Raw genomic sequence first — 19,503 nt, forward strand, 5'->3', positions numbered from 1 at the left:
TTCTGTATCATAAGCTTTTTTTGTAGAAATAAATGTGCGTTTTAAATAAATTGAGATGTCTTGTTGACACTTAAATTCCCCTCTTAGACCGGATGTAAGGAGGCAATATTGCAGGAAACGTAAAATTTTGCTTTTCCCCCTCTATTTCTTGCAATAATGGGAAACTTAAGGTTCTCTAATCTCTCCAATGCTAGATGGGAAGGGAAAGTAATTGCTTTGAATCTATGCCTTTTTGTTTTCTTCTGTAATCACAAATTCTTAGTCAATTCTATATTCCAGTTCTATGAAACTTTTTCCTATCTATAGGCAAGCAGTGATTAAATGTGAACACTTAAAGCTGACCAAGATAGCTCAAGTCAGTCTGGAATACTGCTCTCACCTGCTTTCTGCAGGTACTTTGGTAGTGTACATTTATGTTTTGAGGTAGTTGATATGTTTAGTAATGCTCCTTGCTTTGATGGATAGTGAGAGAAAGACTTCAGCTCACTTCTCAACCAAGAATATGTTTTAGTTGCAGTCCTATCTTTGATCCCTTCATGCCACTAGGAATAATTACATTGCAGTGTTGGAGTTACTCGGGACTACGTAATACTGACATTGTGTGCGTGCAAGATTGTTTCCTGAATGTATTTAATACAACATGAAGTGGTATGTTATCTATGAAGAGGAATTCTGTTTTATATAATTTTGTATGAAGAACAATAACATCTGTTGCTGTGTTCTGTACATGTGCAAATAAATGTGGCTTTGTAGACTACTCTCAATGCCTATGTCTGTTTCTGTAAGACAAGTGTACTGCCTTCGTATGCATAAAACATGTATCATAACTGCAGGTGACTGTACCTTAGTTCTGTATCTGAAATAATTCTTAAAGGTTCTAATTCATGTCTAATAACTGAATGTGAAACACCGCTATCGTTTGGACTGTTTGGGTGGGAAGAGAACTCATCTTCTGCAGAACCACAGTCTGGGGAGACCTGGAGAGATTTCCAAATGGAAACGAGCAATAAGTTGATTTTAATTCATCAAATAGTATACATACACTTTTCTGGAACATGATATGCATAGTGGTAGTTAGGGAGGGTGTTACTTCTTAAACACTTCTGTACTTGGAGTAGAGAGAGTGAAGTTGGGATTTCTTCCAGCACGGATATAAACGCTGGAAGAGCTCCTCAGGTTTCTTTTCTCAATGAGTTCTGTATGTTATTCAGATTCTTCATCCATCCACTATCTCGATATCCCATCTTCTCTGCTGCTCTACAAATGAGATTCCTTTTTACCTCTCAGAAGTCGTCTGCCATACCTTCAGAAGAAAGTGATCAGTGTGTTTTTTTCGGTGTGGGTTTGGATTGGTTTTTTGTTTGTTTTTGAGCCAAAATGTTCAAATGTCTTAAGGTGTTAAACAGCAGCTTACCACAAGGAACACATTTTTATAATGTATAGCTGAATGCGTGTTACTGCCTTGCATGTTTCTAAAGGCAATTTGAAATGAAGAGTTAGCAGAAGCCATTTTAATTTTCTTTTTTTGTTGTTGAGATGTATATTTTGAAGATTTGTCTTTTTAAGCTGGAGAGATCCAATTTTGAGTAATACATTTTGTAGGTTTATTGAGGGGATTTTAATAGCTAATGCTGTAGTTACACAAAGCTGCAGAAGGAGGCTGCTTCTCAAAAGCTATATTAACAGCATGGATAGTTAAGTGGGAACTCCTGGTATGTAATGAAGGGAACAGGTTGAGTACATTGAGAACATTCTAATTTTGTGTTTCAGGTTACTATTTAAGCAATATATTCTTGACAAGGTGAGAATACAGGTATTTTGTTGCTGTTACAAAGCAGGAGATGTGCTTCATAGTTCAGTGCTCCTTTCAAGAAACAACTGCCACTACTTAACTGGGCTGGAATTGATTCTGCTACGTAAAAATGTTGGTATCTGATACATTTCTGAGAACAAAGTTTTCTAAGAGCTAGATATTCCAATCAATATTCTACTGGTGTAGTAGTATAACATAACAGTATGCTATTAGCACAGTATTGCAGAAAGACTCTTGTCCTAAAAAAAAAAAAAAAAAAGTTTTATTTTTAGTAATTTAGTTACATTTCAAAGTTCTCCCCTCTCACACAGAAACATTTTTATAACAGTAGATAGAACTGTGCATTCTCTTAGCCAGAGATGATTTCAGAGTTATGGATAAGACTGAGATCATGAGTGAAATTTCCTTCTTCTGTTCCAAGACTACTATTTCAAATAGTGGAAACTGAATATATATTTCAATATTCCATAAATAGATAAAGACTGAATTTGGTGAAACAGTTTTGGGGTTCTGGGAATTAAATGCAGATAACACGTGACTAGAATGTCATTAAAATGTTTTGTTTCCTTTCCTTGTAGTGATGAGTAGAGATGTAAAAACAAATACCCTGATCTCACTTCACTCAAGTAATGTAGGAAAATGAGTGATCAAGAAGGGCAAAAACTAATAAAGTTGAGATACTTTATATGAGTGCTCAATAAACCACATGTAGTGCTTGCATGAAGTGGTACATCCTGCATTTAAATAGGAATTTAGAATATATATACAGACTTTTTTTTTTTTTTTAACAGTGCTTTTATACTATGTGCAGTCTCTAAACCATTTATATGCCTCCATTTTCTTCATTGGTGGAGAGAGAAACTGGAAGTCTCCAGGAATGTGTTGTTTTCCATGGTGTTCTACTCAAAGTTGTTGTCAGAGCTGGTGGATTGTTTGTGAACAGTAAGCTGAAATGTGACTTTGCATAGAACATAAGCTTCTTCAAATTTGTGCTTCTTTACTTGACTGGATTTCTTTGTTCTTAGAACAGTTTCATTGTAAGTATTCAGAGGAAACTTGAAAGTAATTTTTTTCTGAAGAGATATTAGCTTAAAAAAAAGCTCTAGTCAAATTAATTTCCAAGGCTAGTAAATATGCAAATTGATTTTTCCAGCAGCATTTGTTCATAAGGAAAGTAAAGTTCTTGAGGTTAAGCCCCAGGTATGTTTCTGAGATCCAGATTTAGCTGCTGATTTTGTAACAATTACTGTGGTACAACAAGACAAACTTGTTCATTTCATGCGTGTCCCAGACCTTTGAAACAGACTTCCCTGCTCAAAAAACTGTTTCTGGGACCACAGGCGTTTATGATGCCATCAAGTGCCGTGGCAATGGTATGTATATTTCATATCCAGATATCAGTGCTTTAGAAGATATAATGTTGCTCATTTTACTTTTTTCCTCCAATCTCAGATATACAGAAAACCTGTATTTTACACAAACCTTTTTAGGGCTGTTTTTATCGTGGAGACAGTATTTTAATATGTTGCAAAATGCGAGACATTGAAACCATAAGATTATATCATCAAGATTCACAGTATTAGGTTACAAGTTCCATGATTTTCTAGAAATACACTGTTGTCATGTTTCTAAACCTTTTTGTAACAGGAAAGCAGTAATTCCTTTTCCTTGCAACTTAACACCATAGCAAAAGAATTTTGCTTAAATCTGGTTAGAGAATGAATGATGCCTATCCTGATTTATTTAACTGGAAGAAGTGAGAGTGAATTAGTGTTGCTTCTCTTCCTTTCATTTATTAGATTTTTTAAAATACTTGTTTGAAACAAATGTATATATTTTTTGCACGAGACATAATTCAGTATAAAACTTGATCAGCACTTTTATACTAACATCCTAAATCAAGAGAACTATATTTTAATATTCTTCCACTTATTTGTGCAACTTTCTACCCAGTGAAACCTTACATTCTGTACAGAACCTTTTGATGCTATCACAAAAATATAATCAAATATAATCAAAACTGTACATAATGTTATCATCAATTTTTTTATGTACTTATATATGTTATGCATATGTAGTTCGGTAGTTAGAGTTACTAAAATATAATTCCCAGAGATTTAATAATAATTTTAACAATAGTTTCATCCTTATAAAAGCTGTTGGAAATAGAATTTAATTTTTTGTTAGTGTTGTTTGTCTTTGCATGAATTATAGTACTTACATTTGTTGCTTCAGTTCTGCAGAAGGGTGCCTAACTTTTACTTGCCAAACAAACAAAGTGAAGTCTCGCTCAATTTGACGTGAAGTTTTCAACTTTATCCTTTGGAAGCCAGCTATAATAAACTCCATGAACCTTTGTCATTGAACTAAGTTCAAAGGTGATTAGAAGCTATGTTTGTATAATACCTGCAAGTGTAGGATTTACACTCCAAAGAAAAAAATATTTTATATGTATTTTGTTATTGAAGTTATGTTAAATGTGTAAGTAACACATAACAAAGATCAGAGCAGCCTTTTAACAGCTTAAAACCTAGCCACGTGATTGTTGAGACTAAGCTACACAGTAAGCATTGCCCACAGTAACTTGAAAATTGTAGATGTAGATTAAATGGAACAGCTAGGATGGGCTGCAACAAGTTTAGTATCTCCATATAAAGACCTGGGAATCAGTTTGTCCATATGAAAAAGTCAGAGCCGTTTTGAGATCTTTTGACAAATACAGTTATTATCTACAACTGTGTAGATTTCAAGGTGTCTTAGTTTTCTCTCCGGTGCAAACTTGCTGACCTATGTAATTTTGAGTGCCAGAGTATTTGGCTTTTCCATTTTTAGGTGAACCACCTTCATCTTTTTCAGGGTCAAAAAGAGACCGCTAGTCTTTCTAACCCATAGTTGGTGTTTGTCTTATGTTCCATGGTTGGTAAGCAGCATTCTGACTTTTCTGATCAGCTTTTAATCTTGCCAGTAAAAATATTCTGTCTTTCCGATTTTTTTATTAATGTCTTCTGTAGTCCTTCCCTCTCCCCAGTACACATTTCTTTGTCTATTCCTTCTCATCAGTCTATCCTAATCTGTAGCAATTGGGAAATGAAAAGCTTATCCAGCTTTTTCCTCTCCAGGCTTCTATGAACTTGTGATGTTTCAGTTGCCTGGTATTCTGTTTTCTCCACCTTCTCCTCCTATGGTTAAACCCACAAGGACCCCAGGAAAGGTCTCCAGTCATTGGCACTCTAAGCATTATAAGATCCAGGGGAATGAAGGAGAGAGAACATCGGTGCTGGGGACGGGGCACCATCAATTGGTGCTACTGAGAGGAGAGCACTGGGGGACGAATCGTGTGTGTGTGTTCATCCCAGTGGGCACACGGGGCAGGTAATCTACCAGAGAACTCATAGCAGAGGCAGCTGGTGCGTCGGGTCATAGCAGAGGCTGTCTGACTATCAGGTCACGTAGCAAGAGAGTGGGGCAAAGTGTTAGATTGCAACTGGAGGACGTCAGCTACTGTGATTTCTTTGTTTGTGGGACATTGCTGGTTAACGCGGCCCTGGTTGCAGTGCACTTTGTGCTCTACTTCCCAGCCTCCTGTAGATATCTGTGGCTCGTCGGTCAGGCTAGGCACAGGTATCTGGCAGATCTGGGTTGGGGAGCAGGAGAGAGGGGAACTATGCTGCAAGTAAGACACAGCTCGGTCTCCCAAAAAGAAAAAGCAAAACAAGTTATGTGCAACTCATGCTCAGGACTGAAGGAAGGGCAGGCCTATTCAGAAGTTCAGGGTCATGCTCTGAAGCATTTGAAGCAAAATTTACTTCTAAAGCAAACCACTCTGTAGGATCATATTTACGGCCTGACCTCATACCTATATAACCTGTGTACAATTCCCTGCATAACTACTTTAAAGTATAATAAGTATTTGAGAAAATATTTATAACTGCACTGGGGGATACGTTGCTAAGAAACAGAAGGTATTTCTTAAAAAGCAAGGCACACCATCTGCTTAGATTTGAAGCATTTCTCTCTGACAAATGGTGTGCTAATGATACATAAAATTTATAATCCAACTTAAAATCTTATGGTCATGATAAATTACAAATTCATCCATAATCCAGAAAACAAAGAAAAACCTATGTGATAGATAGATGAATTGTGATGTGAGCAGAACCAGAGTTTCTTTGTATTCAAAACATCAGTCTAGCTATGAGGATTTGGTTAATTATTAAACGTATGCATGTAATCAGGACACCTGACTTTGCAGTTTGTTAGCAGACTGAGTATAGTGTACTTCTGCTTAAGCAGATGAGAGAAGCGAAATGGGATTTATATGCAACTTTTCATTTGGATAAGAAAAATAATGTAGAATATTCTTGTGCTCTGCACATTAGTGCATCCACAGTTTCTAGATTTACTCAAAAATGTCAAGGATATTGGATCCCAGAATTTTCCTGCTAGTACTTTCATTTTTAACAAGCCTACGGAGTACAAAGGTACTTTCAGAATGGAAGAAATGTGGTGATTGGGAATGTGAGAGTAAGTAACTCCTTTTTTTTTTTTTTCCTAAAGCCGTCAGTGTATATTTAGTTTCATTACAAACCATTATGCTGAAATTAGATGGAGCACCGAATGAAAATGCGTAGCCATAGAAAATCTCTGTTGTCAATATGCTAAGTTTATGAATGATTGGCCTAAAATTTTCAAGCAAAAAAACAGGAATATTCCTGAAAAACCTTCTTACTGGACTGTGTTGTGTAAGAATAGAAAGATCGAAGTTCAGTCAAAACAAAACAAAGTTCCTGAATAGCTCACTTTTCTCAGGTTTCCACAAGACAGTCAATATAAAGCAACGTTAAAATATTTTTCGCTGGTTCCTTACAAACATACATATATTTAAAAAAGAAAAAGGTAGGCTATATAGCAAGAAAGAATGTATATTTTGTTTCATAGCCTGTTCTGCAATACTGTATTTTTCTATTCTAAGCAAACTGTTTGGAGTTTCTTGTTTGTTTGCTTGTTTTATAATTCTTTCTCTGTGGTACACAGACCCTTCATCCCTACGTCTTTAAGACGAAGTAAGAGCAGTAACTGGTAATGGAGCTCCTGGGGATTAAATAGCTTTGCAGGAGGCAGTCAGCAAGCCACTGAATCACCAGTGGACAGCACAAGTAATGTGCAGGCATTTTCATACTAAATGCTTAGACCTCCTCTGCTGACAGCCTGATTTTCCTGGGGAGCCATTCTGACTTCCCCAGCTTCTGGGTGCTTAGAGATATCAGTCTGAATAGGAAATGGGCTCCAAACTGATACAGCACATAAGTAGTGGTTTCTGTGGGTATATACAAGTGGAGACAAAGAGAAAGCAAAGTCATTCAAATTGAATTTAATAATTTGTTTTTGATAATGTCTTTAAGGTTTTGCTGCTTAAGCTTACCTATTTTCTTTACAATATTAATATGCCCAAAATAGCAGACATAACCCATACAATAGCTACTAGATTTAACTTAGAATTTAAAAAACAAAAAATTAGAAATTTGCTTGGAAAATACTTTTAGCTGCTTAGATTTGTGTTTAATAGTTGAATTTGGTAATTCTCCACTTGCATTTCAGCCTTGAAAGCTTGGATGCTAAGCGCTAAAAACAATGCTGACATTGGACAGGAGCTTTTTGCCTTGGTGTCTGCACGAAGTAGCGGAAAAACACAGGATAGAGGTTCTTTTTTCCATTCTGTATTTTCAGTAACTTTCCACGTGGTGATGGAGTGGTATCATCGTATCATAGCATTTTAATATATTATTACATATCAAGGTTTTTCAATAACCTATCTGTCTTCAGATGAAGTGGTTACCATACTTACGTGCTCCTTTCTTCCTACATATTATTCCAGCGGCAATGAGCAGAGTTCAAGCCACTGCAGATTATTTGGGACCTGATTGCCGGTATCTGAGCTTCAAAACAGGGGAGGAGATAATTGTATATTCCAAACTTTCCAGGAAAAATGAAAATTTGTGGATAGGAAGTGTAAGTATTTAAATTTGACAGACTTCCCACATAAAGAATTTAAATACTATAATAATAACAACAGCAGTCTGCTTCCTTCTAGGGATTTTCCATCTCTTTTGTAATGTTAACAGCATGGGTCAACATTGTATTTGTGAGATGGCTCATTGTTTTTATCTTTCTGTAAAAGGAAAAATCAAATCCGGCTATCAATTACTCACTGAGAAAGAAAGTCCAGATCAGAACCCAACTTTTCTGACTTCTCCTCTAATTATTTGGTTGCAATGATTGCATCCAGTTCCCTTAAGAACATTCTGGTCTGTCAGGTCAGGTCTGCTGGTAATGAGTTTTTATGGTTACTCAGTGGACAATCCAGTGCTGGGACCTGACGTTACAGCTCAGTGCTCAGAGAAAGTTCCCAGAGAAGTTATCACATATATTTAATGGTTTGGAGCAACCGACAATGTAGTTAGAGCAACCATTATTTATGTTACAGCTAAAAGCAGTGGATGCACAGATCCAATTCCAACTGCTAGTAAAACTGAGCTGGAAGAGAGCTTAAAGCCCACCCAGTCCCAGCCCTTGCCATGGGCTGTCCCGGGCCCCATGCAACCTGGCTTTCAGTGCCTCCAGGGATGGGGCACCCACAGCTTCTCTGGGCAGCAGTGCCAGCGCCTCACCACCATCTGAGTAAAGAGTGTCCTCCTAACATCTAATCTAAATTTCCCTTCTTTTCATTTAGAACTGTTCCTATTGTCCTATCGCTATCATGCCGTGAAATATACTTCTTGCTTTCTGAATTGGCAAATGGAACAATTCTGTGAAGGAAAAACAAAAAATAAACCTTTCTTTTTCTTTTTTTTTTTTTAGCACATATGCAAGCACCCAATACAGTCATCGTTGAAGTTTAAATGCTTAAATGTGTTAAATGCTTAATATGTTTTACAGAAAGGAAAAGATTTTGGATATTTCCCAAAAGATGCTGTGAAGGTTGAGGAAGTTTTAATTGCAGAAGAAGTTGAAGTGCTCACTAAGGTAAACCAAAATCCCCAGATTCTCCAGTTTACACCACGTGAAAAATCTAAAAACAAGTTAGAAATTCACGTTTCAATGCATGTTTTATTTCAGATAATTCAAGACAAAGTTCTTTTGTTATTGCTCCATTTGTGTATTTATTGTATTTTAAGATAATTTTTTATCTGATAAATAATACAGATCCGCTAGGAATAATTCAGTTACGTACAGTCCTTTGTGTAAAGTTATAGACACACACAGAGGAAGAGAATAAAGATACATTGCTGTGTTACACAATGCTGTAGAAAATTATATATGAAAATATTTTAAAAGTTTATATTTTTCTTTTAGGAAACTGATTTCCTTTGTCTTGATGGAGATGAGTATGTTTTTGAAAGCGAAGATAGCGCATTACATTATCAGAACAAAGAAAGTGAATATTCATCATCTGATGCAGAATCAGAGCTGCAAGAAAATGAACTCTTAAATCAGACAGGAGACTCCTTCCAAAATGAAGAAACAATTGAATCTGTTTTTGAAAATGGTTCCAAAGAATCTCAAAGTCAAGAGTCTGCAAACAAAAAATTGGTTAATGAAAATGAGAACAGAAATGAAGATGCTGAACAGCTAGAACTCCTAAACAGTCTCCCATTGGAACCCATTCCAACTCAGTCTAGTTGGGTGGTTTCTGATATTGCAGGGTGGTTCACCACGAGAAGTGAAAATGATGAAGAGACCTTAAAAACCATTACTGAACCATCAGAAGAAAATAGTTACCAAGGCAGAAAAATAGCAGTAACTGCTGACAATGACTTAGAGGAGCCAAATGACAAGGAGGAACAAGAGCCCACAGCATCTGGTTGGCTTCGGGGTGGACTGAAGGATTTTCTGTATTTTGGTAAAGAGAATGTGAATGTTGGTTTGGTATCAGAAAACAATGTAGAAGTCCATGATGTTTCCAGTGTGGATACTCACTCCTACAATGAACATGAAACAGCAGTCACAGAGTTATCGACAGAAAAAGAACAAAATGGTGAGAGTCAAGAATCCACATCAAATTGGTTTAGTTTGGGTTTAAGTGATGTTCTAAATTTTGGGCAGGCTGAGAAAAATACAGATGCTATGGAAGACCATGAAAGGAAAGAAAGAGAAGATGAATCAAGTAAGAATGAAGAAATGCAGACTTTAAACCAGCAAGAATCACACACAGACAAGGAATCAAATGAGACAGTCAAAGAAGTGTTAGATGAAGCAGATGAGAGTTACGCACCAGAAGTAATAGATTCAAACAGCAACATGCCAAATGCCAGGGAGATAACAGCAAGTGTGTATACTCCTAATGATACCAAAAACACCTCAAGCAGCACAGGATCATCTTTTGATAAACTTATAGGTGACAAAGAAGATCCAGTTGATCCCTGCAGTTCAGAACAAGATGTGGTATCAGTAAGTCAACTGCTAAAAAACACTGAAGATAGAGATCCAGAGTTGGAAAGGAACTACGGCCAGCCAGGTTGGTATGAAAATATCTGAAAGAGTTTCATTAATTATGTAGACAGATATGATAAACCAATTGAATCAGGTCAAATTTCTTCTCCCGTCTCAGTACTGTGATCTCTGACACAAAAAATATAGAAGAAATCCCTGACATATCAGAAAAACAGAACCAGTTCTTCCCTTTATGATTTCTGCAGATCTAACAATGTTTCAGATTCCAATAGCTAAGGGAGAGAAAGTGTGGAGCTTATGGGAGGATGTGTTTAGTTGTTCCAGTGTTGAAGAATGTGTTTCTAAAAGTTGTGAAATTTAGGAAAACACCAACATAAGAGATTATTATGATGACCTTATCTCCAAAGATTCTCTATATTTACCTTCAAAATTAAGTTTTAAAAATAGTGTTTACAGGCATGAGATTTTTCTCAAGCGAACACCATTCGCTTTCAAAAGAGGAACAAAGTGAAGAAAAAGAGAACAGAGTATGTGTGAATGAAGAAATGTGCACTTTAAATCAACTGGAAATTGGAAAGTACTGCAGGGAAAATAAAAAACAAAAGCAGTTGAAACAGTGCAAAATGAACAAAATAACCTCAATGCTTATATTCACGAACCTGTAAATTCAGAAAATGTATTACACGCTTGTAGGGACCACCCAAGTGTCAACGTCATTCCATGTGAGAATGACACCAGTCTCACTCTGGAAATGCTATGTGATAAATACACAGATTCGCCGAACCCATTTCATTATGTACCAACAATTTTATTTATAAATGTTAAGCTGAGAGCAGCTCTGTGAGGACAACAAACTTGTACAGCTGCACCGATGTGAAAAGCTCCACTGTGAAATCACAGCCTACTTGTGGAAGCTAATGGGTTATTTGTGATCTTTGGCCAGTTGTGTCCCTGGAGCTTAGAATTAAAAAATAATTTTGTTGTAGATTGTATGTTTTTCCAGATGGTTAGGCAAAGTGTGGCATATTTTTGTTTGTTTGTTTTTGTTTTTTAAAGTATATTTTGAAATGCTTTTTATTCTCTCCAGAAAATTTACCTCAAGTCACAGGAAATAAGGCAGCTGATTCCTTCCAATATCCTTCCGCATGAACATGCCTGTGTTTTTTGTATTTTGCTGTGATGTTTGTTATTTTGTATTTATTGTATTATTATGTATTTATTTATTCCTAAAAGATCTGCTAATCTTTAATCTTACATGGCATCTTTAATTGTTGAGGAGAAGAAAGAAAATCAAAACCTCAGATATTCATATCTTGTAATAAAAAATTGTGTGAGAATAGTTGTTTAATCCTTTGATAATAAACACCATTTTCTTTCACAAGTATCTGCAGGAGTAGGCAGTAAAAGAAGGCTGCTGGAAGAAAAGGCAGAGGATAAATATGAAATGGATGCACCTATTGATGGGGAGCAACGTTCAGAAGAAACAGTGTTTCCTTCTGTAAATTCTGAAGAAAAAATGCCAAGCTTAGTAGCTGATTTTCAACATGATGGTGGAAAGCCTTTCTCAGATGACATTTTCCAAATTCAGAACTACATTCCAGATAATGGTAAGTGTAAAATTTCCTAATTTGAAATGGCAAAAAAAAAAAAAGTTGGAATTCTATTAAATATACTATAGCAACATATTTTTTCTTTTTTTTTCTTTTTTCCTTACAAACAAACCAGATGGAGGCTGGATAAATCAGATACTTCTGTGCCTGAGTACTTTTGAGATGGGGGAACTGGTAAAATCTGTTTTTTCAGCAATTACAAGTATTATCAAAGAGGTAAGAGTTGCTCCTTGCTTCCATGAGTATCTGTTGCTAAGATACTAGTGACCGGTCATGAGTGGTATTCCCCAGGGATCAGTACTGGGGCAGACCCTGTTTGATATCTTTATTGATGGTTTGGACGAGGGGTTTGAGTGCAGCCTTAGTAAATTTACAGGTTACACTAAGCTGGGAGGGAACTGGACAGACTGAATCAATGGGCTGAGGCCAACTATGCAAGCTTTGACATGACCAAGTATCAGGTCCTGCACTTTGGTCACAACAACTCCAGGCAGCGCTACGGGCTTGGGTCAGAGTGGCTGGAAAGCTGCGCTGAGGAAAAGGATCTGGGGGTGTTGGCTGCCAGCTGAACACGAGCAGCCAAGGTGGCCAATAGCATCCTGGCTTGTATCAGAAATAGTGCAGTCAGCAGGACAGGGGAGGTAATTGTCCTCCTGTAGTCTGTTCTGAGCTGTGCACTTTGAGTATTGTGTTCAATTTTGGGCCTCTTGCTACAAGAAAGACACTGGGATCCTGAAGTGTGTCTACAGAAGAACAATGTAGCTGGTGAGAAGTCTGAAGCACAAGCCTTATAAGGAGCACTTGAGGGAACTGGGACTGTTTGGTCCGGAGGAGGCTGTAGAGGCCTTATAGCTTTCTACAACTCCCTGAAAGGAAGTTGTGAAGAGGCGGGGGTCGGCCCCTTCTATCGAGGAACAGTGATAGGATGAGAGCGAATGGTCTCAAGCTGTGCTAGGGAAGGCTGATGTTGGGTATTAGGAAAAACTTACCCGAAAGAATGGTCAGGCACGCACTGGAACGGGCTGCCCAGAGAGGTGCAGAAGTCACCATCCCTGGAGGTGTTCAAGTGCAGTTGCGGCACTGAGAGACGTAGTTAGTAGTGGTGATGGTGGGTGGCTGGTTTAGCTGATCGCAAAGGTCTTTTCTTCAGAATCCCTTGCAGCGACAGCAGCTTCTTCCCAATGATTCACGGCAGCGCCAGCGCGGTCGGTTTTTACCAGACAGGCAGGTGTTCCCGAGGCCCAGCCCCCCGCGGCGCCGCACGCCTCCCTCGGGCCGGGCCGCGCCTCACGGCGGGGAGAGCCGCCACCTGTCGTCCCCGGGCACGAGTCACAAGTGTGACGGCAGGCCCGCCTCTTCGGCGGGGCAAGGTCTGTCCCAGGAGCCAGCCGGGCTGCTGGCACTTCTTTTTGTGTACGGCTCTGCCGTGACGCGGGGGCGAATGGAAAAGGCGGAGGTAAGTGTCCCCGAAGTAGTTTTGTAGCCGGCGAGAGCGCGTCGGTGTCGGAGGAGCCGCTGCTCCCGGCGCCGGCTGTTCACGAGGGCGGCCTGCTGCGCTCGCCCAGCCGTCGTGCCCCGCTGCCGGTCGGGCAGCGCGCCGAGGCTCGGAGCCGCAGCCGCCGTCCCGCTCTCTCCCCTCCGCCGCAGCGGGATCTCCCTCTTCCCGGCGGCGGCGCCCCCCTTCGCGTCTCAAGTGGTACGGCCCGCCGCGCTGCCCCCTTACCGCCGGCGACAGTGGTACGGCCGATTCCGTGGCGAGGGGCCGGAAGAGGGCCGCGCGTGGCCGTGCCGGCGCCGCGGCAAGATGGCTGCCGGCGGCCGAGGGGATGCGGCGGGCCCCGACGCCGGCCTCTGGCTGGAGCTGCGGGACGCGGCGCAGCGCTGCCGTCGGTGGGCCGCCGAGGCGACCCGGAGAGTGAGTGCGGAGCCCCTCCGAACCCCTTCGGGGCTTGTGGTGGGAACCGGGCTCTGGGGAAAGCCGGCTCGCGCCGTAGCGGGGCTCGGCGCTCCGCAGGGGAGCCCCCGGCGTAGGGCCGAGCCGTGCTCCCGGGGAGCGGCGGGGTCCGGCTGCTCGCTGAGCCGCCCGGAGAGATCGGTACGCGCTGCCCGCCCCTTCGGGGTGGGAGAAGTACCGAAAAGCTGGAACGGGGCAGAGATCCCCTCCTAGCTTGTGCCTTGCTGAGGTAGTGGTGGTTTTAAAGCTTTATTAAAGAATTAGAGATTGAGGTTTGCTGTATGGCAACAGGTTATTTAAGACACGTTGCATTTACTGCACGCATTGAGTTGTGACTATCGCACACGGCAAGAGAGGTTCTCAGAGCTTTGTCTGGTCCTTATCAGATCTTGCTGGATCCTTTTTTTTTTTTTTTTCCATTTGGTAAATGTATAATGCAAAACTCAGGCTCCTGTTAACCACCATCTTGGAGTCTCGGAAAAGCTAGATGTACAGGCCTGTGCCTCCTGCCTTACACGTTGACTTAGATTACTTCTTGTGTCTGTTTCGGTTGAAAATATTTACCTCCTCAGTTCAATCTTTCAATTTTACTTTTCAGGCTGTGGCATCACTGCCTGAAGACATGAGACCGGGACCTGATCTCTATGGTTTCCCTTGGGAAGTAGTGATCGCTGTCAGCATTGCTGGAGCCTTTACAATTTTCCTGTTCCTATATAGAAGTTATCAGTCAGTAAGTGTTCAATTGGCGTGCAGATATATAGACTACATTGACAGTTTCTAACAATTTAAATTGTTACTCTGCAAGGTACATAATACTTCATCGCAGTAGGTTTAAAACTCTGTATTTAGACTCTCTTTAAAAAAAAAAAGGAAAAAGCTGGGAAGTAGCCTGCTTTGTCAAGACAGGAGGTGTTTTTCTAAAGTAACGAAGTAAAAACAATCTGGGTGAATCCCCATCAAGGGACGCATTTTAAAAAACTTTGACCATTGACCTTGATGCTACGTGTCAGAGTACTGAACTGATTTTATTTTGAGCTGTTTGTGAGTAGTAAGCTGGAGAAATGTGGTACTGAAACCTCTTAACACAAACATCAGATGATATTTTTGAGGTATGGGTTGCCTTCGCTTGTTATAACTTAGATCCTCACCCACGCAAATCTGCTTACCAACATCTCCCTACTAAAGAAATGAATTCATTATCCATAATCCAGTATTCCTTAAGTTTTGTTTGTGCTCATGGAGTCAGAGTGTGATTTTTGGTGCTAGATGTAATGACTCTTGTCTTTGAAGATAGGCTGTGTGGCATCTTTATTTTTCAGATAAGAGCAATTGCATTTGTATTAAAGGTTCTGACATCTCATTAGACCTGGAAAAATACCACCTATTCTGCAGTAGCAGTTCAGGTTGTCTGGAAGAGGGGCCTTTATTTGTATAAGTTAATGTATCTGTAATTTTTTGTCATTCCTTTAGTGGTTTTTTGTTTTGTTTTTATTTGCTTTTTTTTTTTTTTAACTGTATTCCATTCCTGTCAATGGATATAAAATGTAAGTTTCAACTTAACTTGAGTCAAATAGCAACTCTACTATTGTTTTCCTCTTGCACATCACCCAGTATCAATCCTTTTAGAGATTGAGAGGATAGGTATGCTTATGAGTTCATTCTATTTTTCTTGCTTAAACTGTTTGACTTGGAATGAGAAGGATACAGGGAAATTCAGAGAGAAATTCATTCTCCTTAGATGTCAGAGACATGTTCCAGGCACATCTGTGACAGAAATGTCACGTTACAACATTTTGGTGGGCTCATTCAACTTCCTCATCTCTTGTCCAGGCTGGTAGTAGCGTTTTATCCTGCTGTTTGTTTGATTTTGGTTCTAGGGCATTAGTCCTCACGTGGCAGCCTCTGATTTGGTACTTCCCACAAGGGGAAGTGGGCAGGATGCCCATCAAGTAGTGCCCTTACTGCAGCTCTGACTGCTGTGTATTACAGCATGCGGTTTCTTGCTCTTTCACAGGAAGTTAAGTCTGAGCTGGCATGTAGAGTAACTATCCTTTGTCCTTCCTCTCTTCTTCAGGCCGTTACCACTTTGTGTTCGCAGTGTTACGTGACTGCAGCCTTTATTTGTGTTCTTTCTTCATTTCAGTGGGTGACCTGATTATTACTATAGACAATAGTTTTCAGATACTATGTAAGAGTAATTAATCAGAGGTTTTCAAGGTTGTTTTTTTTTTCTTTTTGTTTCAGGTTAGAAGTCGACTTTATGTAGGTAAGCTTATTTTTCATAGTTTGATGCATAACTTTCATAAACCTTTTTTTTTTTTTTTTTTTGCTACTTTTTATTGTGTGAATGTTGCAACATCTAGCTGTCTGTTTATTTTAGGAAGGGAAAAACAGCTTGCCAATAAAATTGCTGAACTAGTTGAAGAGAAATGCAAAATTCTTGAGAAACTCAGCCTTAGCAAAAAAGAGGTAACACACCAACCTTCCAATTCAGTGCCTTATTGATATCTCACACTGTAATCAAAATTTGTGTTTGACTAGATTATTATTTATTCTGTTCTTTAGGCAATTTTTTATATAAGTTCTGATTTTTTTTTTTTTTTCAGTTGGAAGATTTAGAATTGTCTCTAAAGGATGACAACGTTATGAAAGAATCGGATGCATCTCTTTTTGAGGTACAAAAAAAAAAAAAGAGGGAAAAAGATGAAAGGAAATTATCATCTGATACTAGAGCAAATGGCATGTTAGACAACAATTAATTGGTTAAGCAGGAGAGATAGGACGCTGCAGGAAGTATGTTCTCATGTTCTATTTACTTCAAATGCATTTTATAGCCTACTGGAACGTTTTAAAATTACCAGGACTTTTAAAGAAAAGACATGCATAAGTACAGAATAGGCTCATATTGACACAGTAACAAAATATCCCCTGTACTTAGTGTATATTTGTAAAAGATTTCAAAAAAATTTGAATGAAATAACGGACTATATAAAAATTATGTAACAAAAAAGCAAATTGATCTGTTTTGTTCTGCACCTCAGACCCAATAGAGTTAGTTGCTAAAGGTTTTGTTAGCATGCATGAGTCTAGAGTGCTTTGAGATCTATACTTGATATGCTGATGTTAAGTGTACTTTGTCATTTTTGCATTAAAATGAAATTTAAAACGTACTCTTTTTATGTAGTTAATGTCAAGTGTGTTTTGTTAATTGTCAAAACAACTTGATTTAGGAAACACATGAAAAACTGAACAAATCAAACTTGGAACTCAACCAAGAAATAGAGAATCTGGAAAAGGAACTGGAAGAAGAAAAATCCAAGCAATCAGAAAATGATAAATTGGTAAGAATAGAAATGATCTTTTCTGTGTTGCAACTCATTTTAATGTTCTCAGAAAAACAGCTTTGTCTGGTTTGGAGGTAGCAACCTTCACAGTTCGAAAATTAAAATAACTTCAGTAATTGCTTAGACTTTTCCAGTCAATTCTATTGAAGAAGCTGTATAAAAAATAATTATTTTCAGGTGGCTGAAATTCAGGAAAGACTGGAATCTTTGGAGAAAGAAGCAAAATCTATCCAATCACAAGTTGCTGAGGTATGTCTTATTTTATAGTTTCTGTTTTCGAAGCTTCATCATTCCTTCGTTCTCAATGTAGTTACTTCTTTAAAATTTTGACTAGTAGGAGGCAGAATTAATTTGGTATGTAAATGAGAAGAATTGCAAAGGCTTTAATATTTCTTTGTGCCATGGTTTACTAAATTTTAATTTCATATAGCGATTGTCACTTATTATATTGCACTTACAATGCAATTCCATTGTCTTCTCTTTGCTCTCTTACTCTACAATGGTACACGTTGTTGCAAAACTACCGTCTGCAAAAGCTGTCGAAATTGTGATAAAAAGATGAGAATACAAATGTAACGTACTTAGACATATTAAGAATGAGTCCATGGTGACTCTACTTGTTATGTCTTCACATACACTGTTGAAACAGCACACTTTTTTTTTCTTTTTTTTAAAAATGTAGGCCAAGTCCACCCTAAAAGTATATCAGATTAATACAGAGAGACTCAAGACATCTCTTCAAGATGCAATAGATGAAAACCACCAGCTTCAGGAGAGTGAGAAACAGGTAAGTTCTTCCTAGTTAAATTCCTTAGAAATTTTATCTTTGTACAGTGCTTTGTAAATGTGATTTCTCCAAGGAGTTCCTCCTGCACAGGTCTGTTAGTAGCCCATGAATGTTCTTGTAAATGGAATTAGGAAGAGCGGGCATACCTTTAAAATGGTGATGGAAAAATTTTGTCTGAAGTAGTTCCATATTGATTAAAAAACAATAAAAAAAATAGAAGAAATACATATACAGATTATTGAGGAAGATGACATGGTAATGTGACACTAATAGGATTTTTGCTGAGGAAAGCAGAGATGTAAGCAAGCCTGCAGCTTGGATTCTTTTTAGCAGCAAAGAAAGAATGGTTTTATTTGATAAAAGCAAACAAATGAAGAAATGACAGACTGTGCAAAAGACAGGTAGGGAATTTAATGTAGTGCTGTTGTGGATGAATTCGTGGGAAGTCAGATCGGTAATGTGGAGATACAGAAAGGACTGTTACTTCTCAAGTTTTAGCTGTTTATTTATTTTTGCTATAGCCAGATCTCAAAGAATGGTGGTTATTTTAAAGTTTTCAGCATATGCAGTAGACATTCAGTGTAATGCCAAATTTTATAATGAACTTAGGATTTCTAACAAAAAAGATAATATTTCTGAACATTGAACACTACATAAACTGTTTCATTTTTTTATGGATGTGTACTTGTTTTCCTGTCTGACTCATCTCCTTGTTGTGAAATGTGTCCTGGCAGGTATTTTGAAGAGCTAGGCATACAGGCCTGTTGATTTTGTTAAAGCACCTTTGATATCACACTTGCTGGTTTGTCGGGAAGTTACTGGAAATGGTAAATTTTCTGCTAGAGAAACATTCCAGATATGCACAACTCTGTTATCAGTAGAACTTAATGTTGTTCTTACTTTTAGCAGAGTTAGATGTTTGACTACACCAATAAAAATTAAAATGGGGGGAAGGGATGAGGAGAGTTGTGTTAGATGCTGTGTGTGGACAAACAGCAGATGTTGGTTTGAATTATTTTCTTTCAGGAGTTCTTTTTCATCAAATCTGTATGTAACTTTCTGTGAGAAGGAAGTGTCTGATCTCAGTCTTTATTGCCAGTGTGACAACATCTCTCTGAAATTTTGTGAAGCTGTACGCAATTAAAAGTTTTAATAGAGTTTTTTTTCTAGTAGCTTTTTACTAGTAGCTTCTTGGTTTCAGACAAATTTTCTGTTTATTTCTTCTTGAAGAAAAGATTGTTCTTTTTCTTTCTTCCACTTAAAAATAGGACTTAAAGCAAGGTAATACTGAGTGCTGAAAATTACTGTTTTATAGACAATAGTTTTATGTCAGGCAAACTCAGGAGAAATTCAGAAAAACAGCCATTGGGATGTAATCAATTTGTCAGGTTCATAACTACATATATATTTTTAATTCCCTCCAGATAAAATAACCTGATATAGTCATTTGTTAACCGCCTTATTTAGGATGAGTAAGTTAGGGTTGGGTAAGTTAGGATGAGTGCAGTTTGTCATTATATCATAGCTGTGTTGCCGTTTTTAGT

General features: G+C 38.5%; 2 protein-coding genes across 4 annotated transcripts in view; one reads left to right on the forward strand and one right to left on the reverse strand.

The window, feature by feature from the left end:
* Positions 1-100: 100 nt before the first annotated feature.
* On the reverse strand, positions 101-14,153 carry LOC146544321 (uncharacterized). The gene is made up of 4 exons (XM_085223816.1): positions 14,150-14,153; positions 12,864-14,052; positions 4,035-11,887; positions 101-2,052 (listed from the first exon to the last, which is right to left on the reverse strand). Exons 1-2 carry the CDS (start codon positions 14,151-14,153, stop codon positions 13,088-13,090), a joined length of 969 nt encoding a protein of 322 aa, XP_085079942.1. The 3' UTR covers positions 101-2,052; positions 4,035-11,887; positions 12,864-13,087.
* MIA2 (MIA SH3 domain ER export factor 2) overlaps positions 6,193-19,503 on the forward strand; it is a 34,269-nt gene continuing 20,958 nt past the window's right edge. For 2 of the 3 annotated variants that reach the window (XM_010711705.4, XM_085225276.1), the window contains exons 1-13: positions 6,193-6,337; positions 7,689-7,822; positions 8,750-8,836; positions 9,167-10,328; positions 11,647-11,871; positions 11,990-12,090; positions 14,427-14,558; positions 16,073-16,094; positions 16,209-16,297; positions 16,435-16,503; positions 17,059-17,169; positions 17,350-17,421; positions 17,855-17,959. In XM_010711705.4, coding sequence (XP_010710007.2) covers positions 6,223-6,337; positions 7,689-7,822; positions 8,750-8,836; positions 9,167-10,328; positions 11,647-11,871; positions 11,990-12,090; positions 14,427-14,558; positions 16,073-16,094; positions 16,209-16,297; positions 16,435-16,503; positions 17,059-17,169; positions 17,350-17,421; positions 17,855-17,959 — 2,424 coding nt within the window. In that variant the 5' untranslated portion in view covers positions 6,193-6,222. The remainder of the gene's footprint in view (positions 6,338-7,688; positions 7,823-8,749; positions 8,837-9,166; positions 10,329-11,646; positions 11,872-11,989; positions 12,091-14,426; positions 14,559-16,072; positions 16,095-16,208; positions 16,298-16,434; positions 16,504-17,058; positions 17,170-17,349; positions 17,422-17,854; positions 17,960-19,503) is intronic. The other variant, XM_010711706.4, reaches the window with a different exon arrangement.

The sequence above is a fragment of the Meleagris gallopavo genome, chromosome 5, assembly GCF_905368555.1.
Source record: "Meleagris gallopavo chromosome 5, MGAL_WU_HG_1.1, whole genome shotgun sequence".
In the NCBI taxonomy this organism is placed as follows: Eukaryota; Metazoa; Chordata; class Aves; order Galliformes; family Phasianidae; genus Meleagris; species Meleagris gallopavo.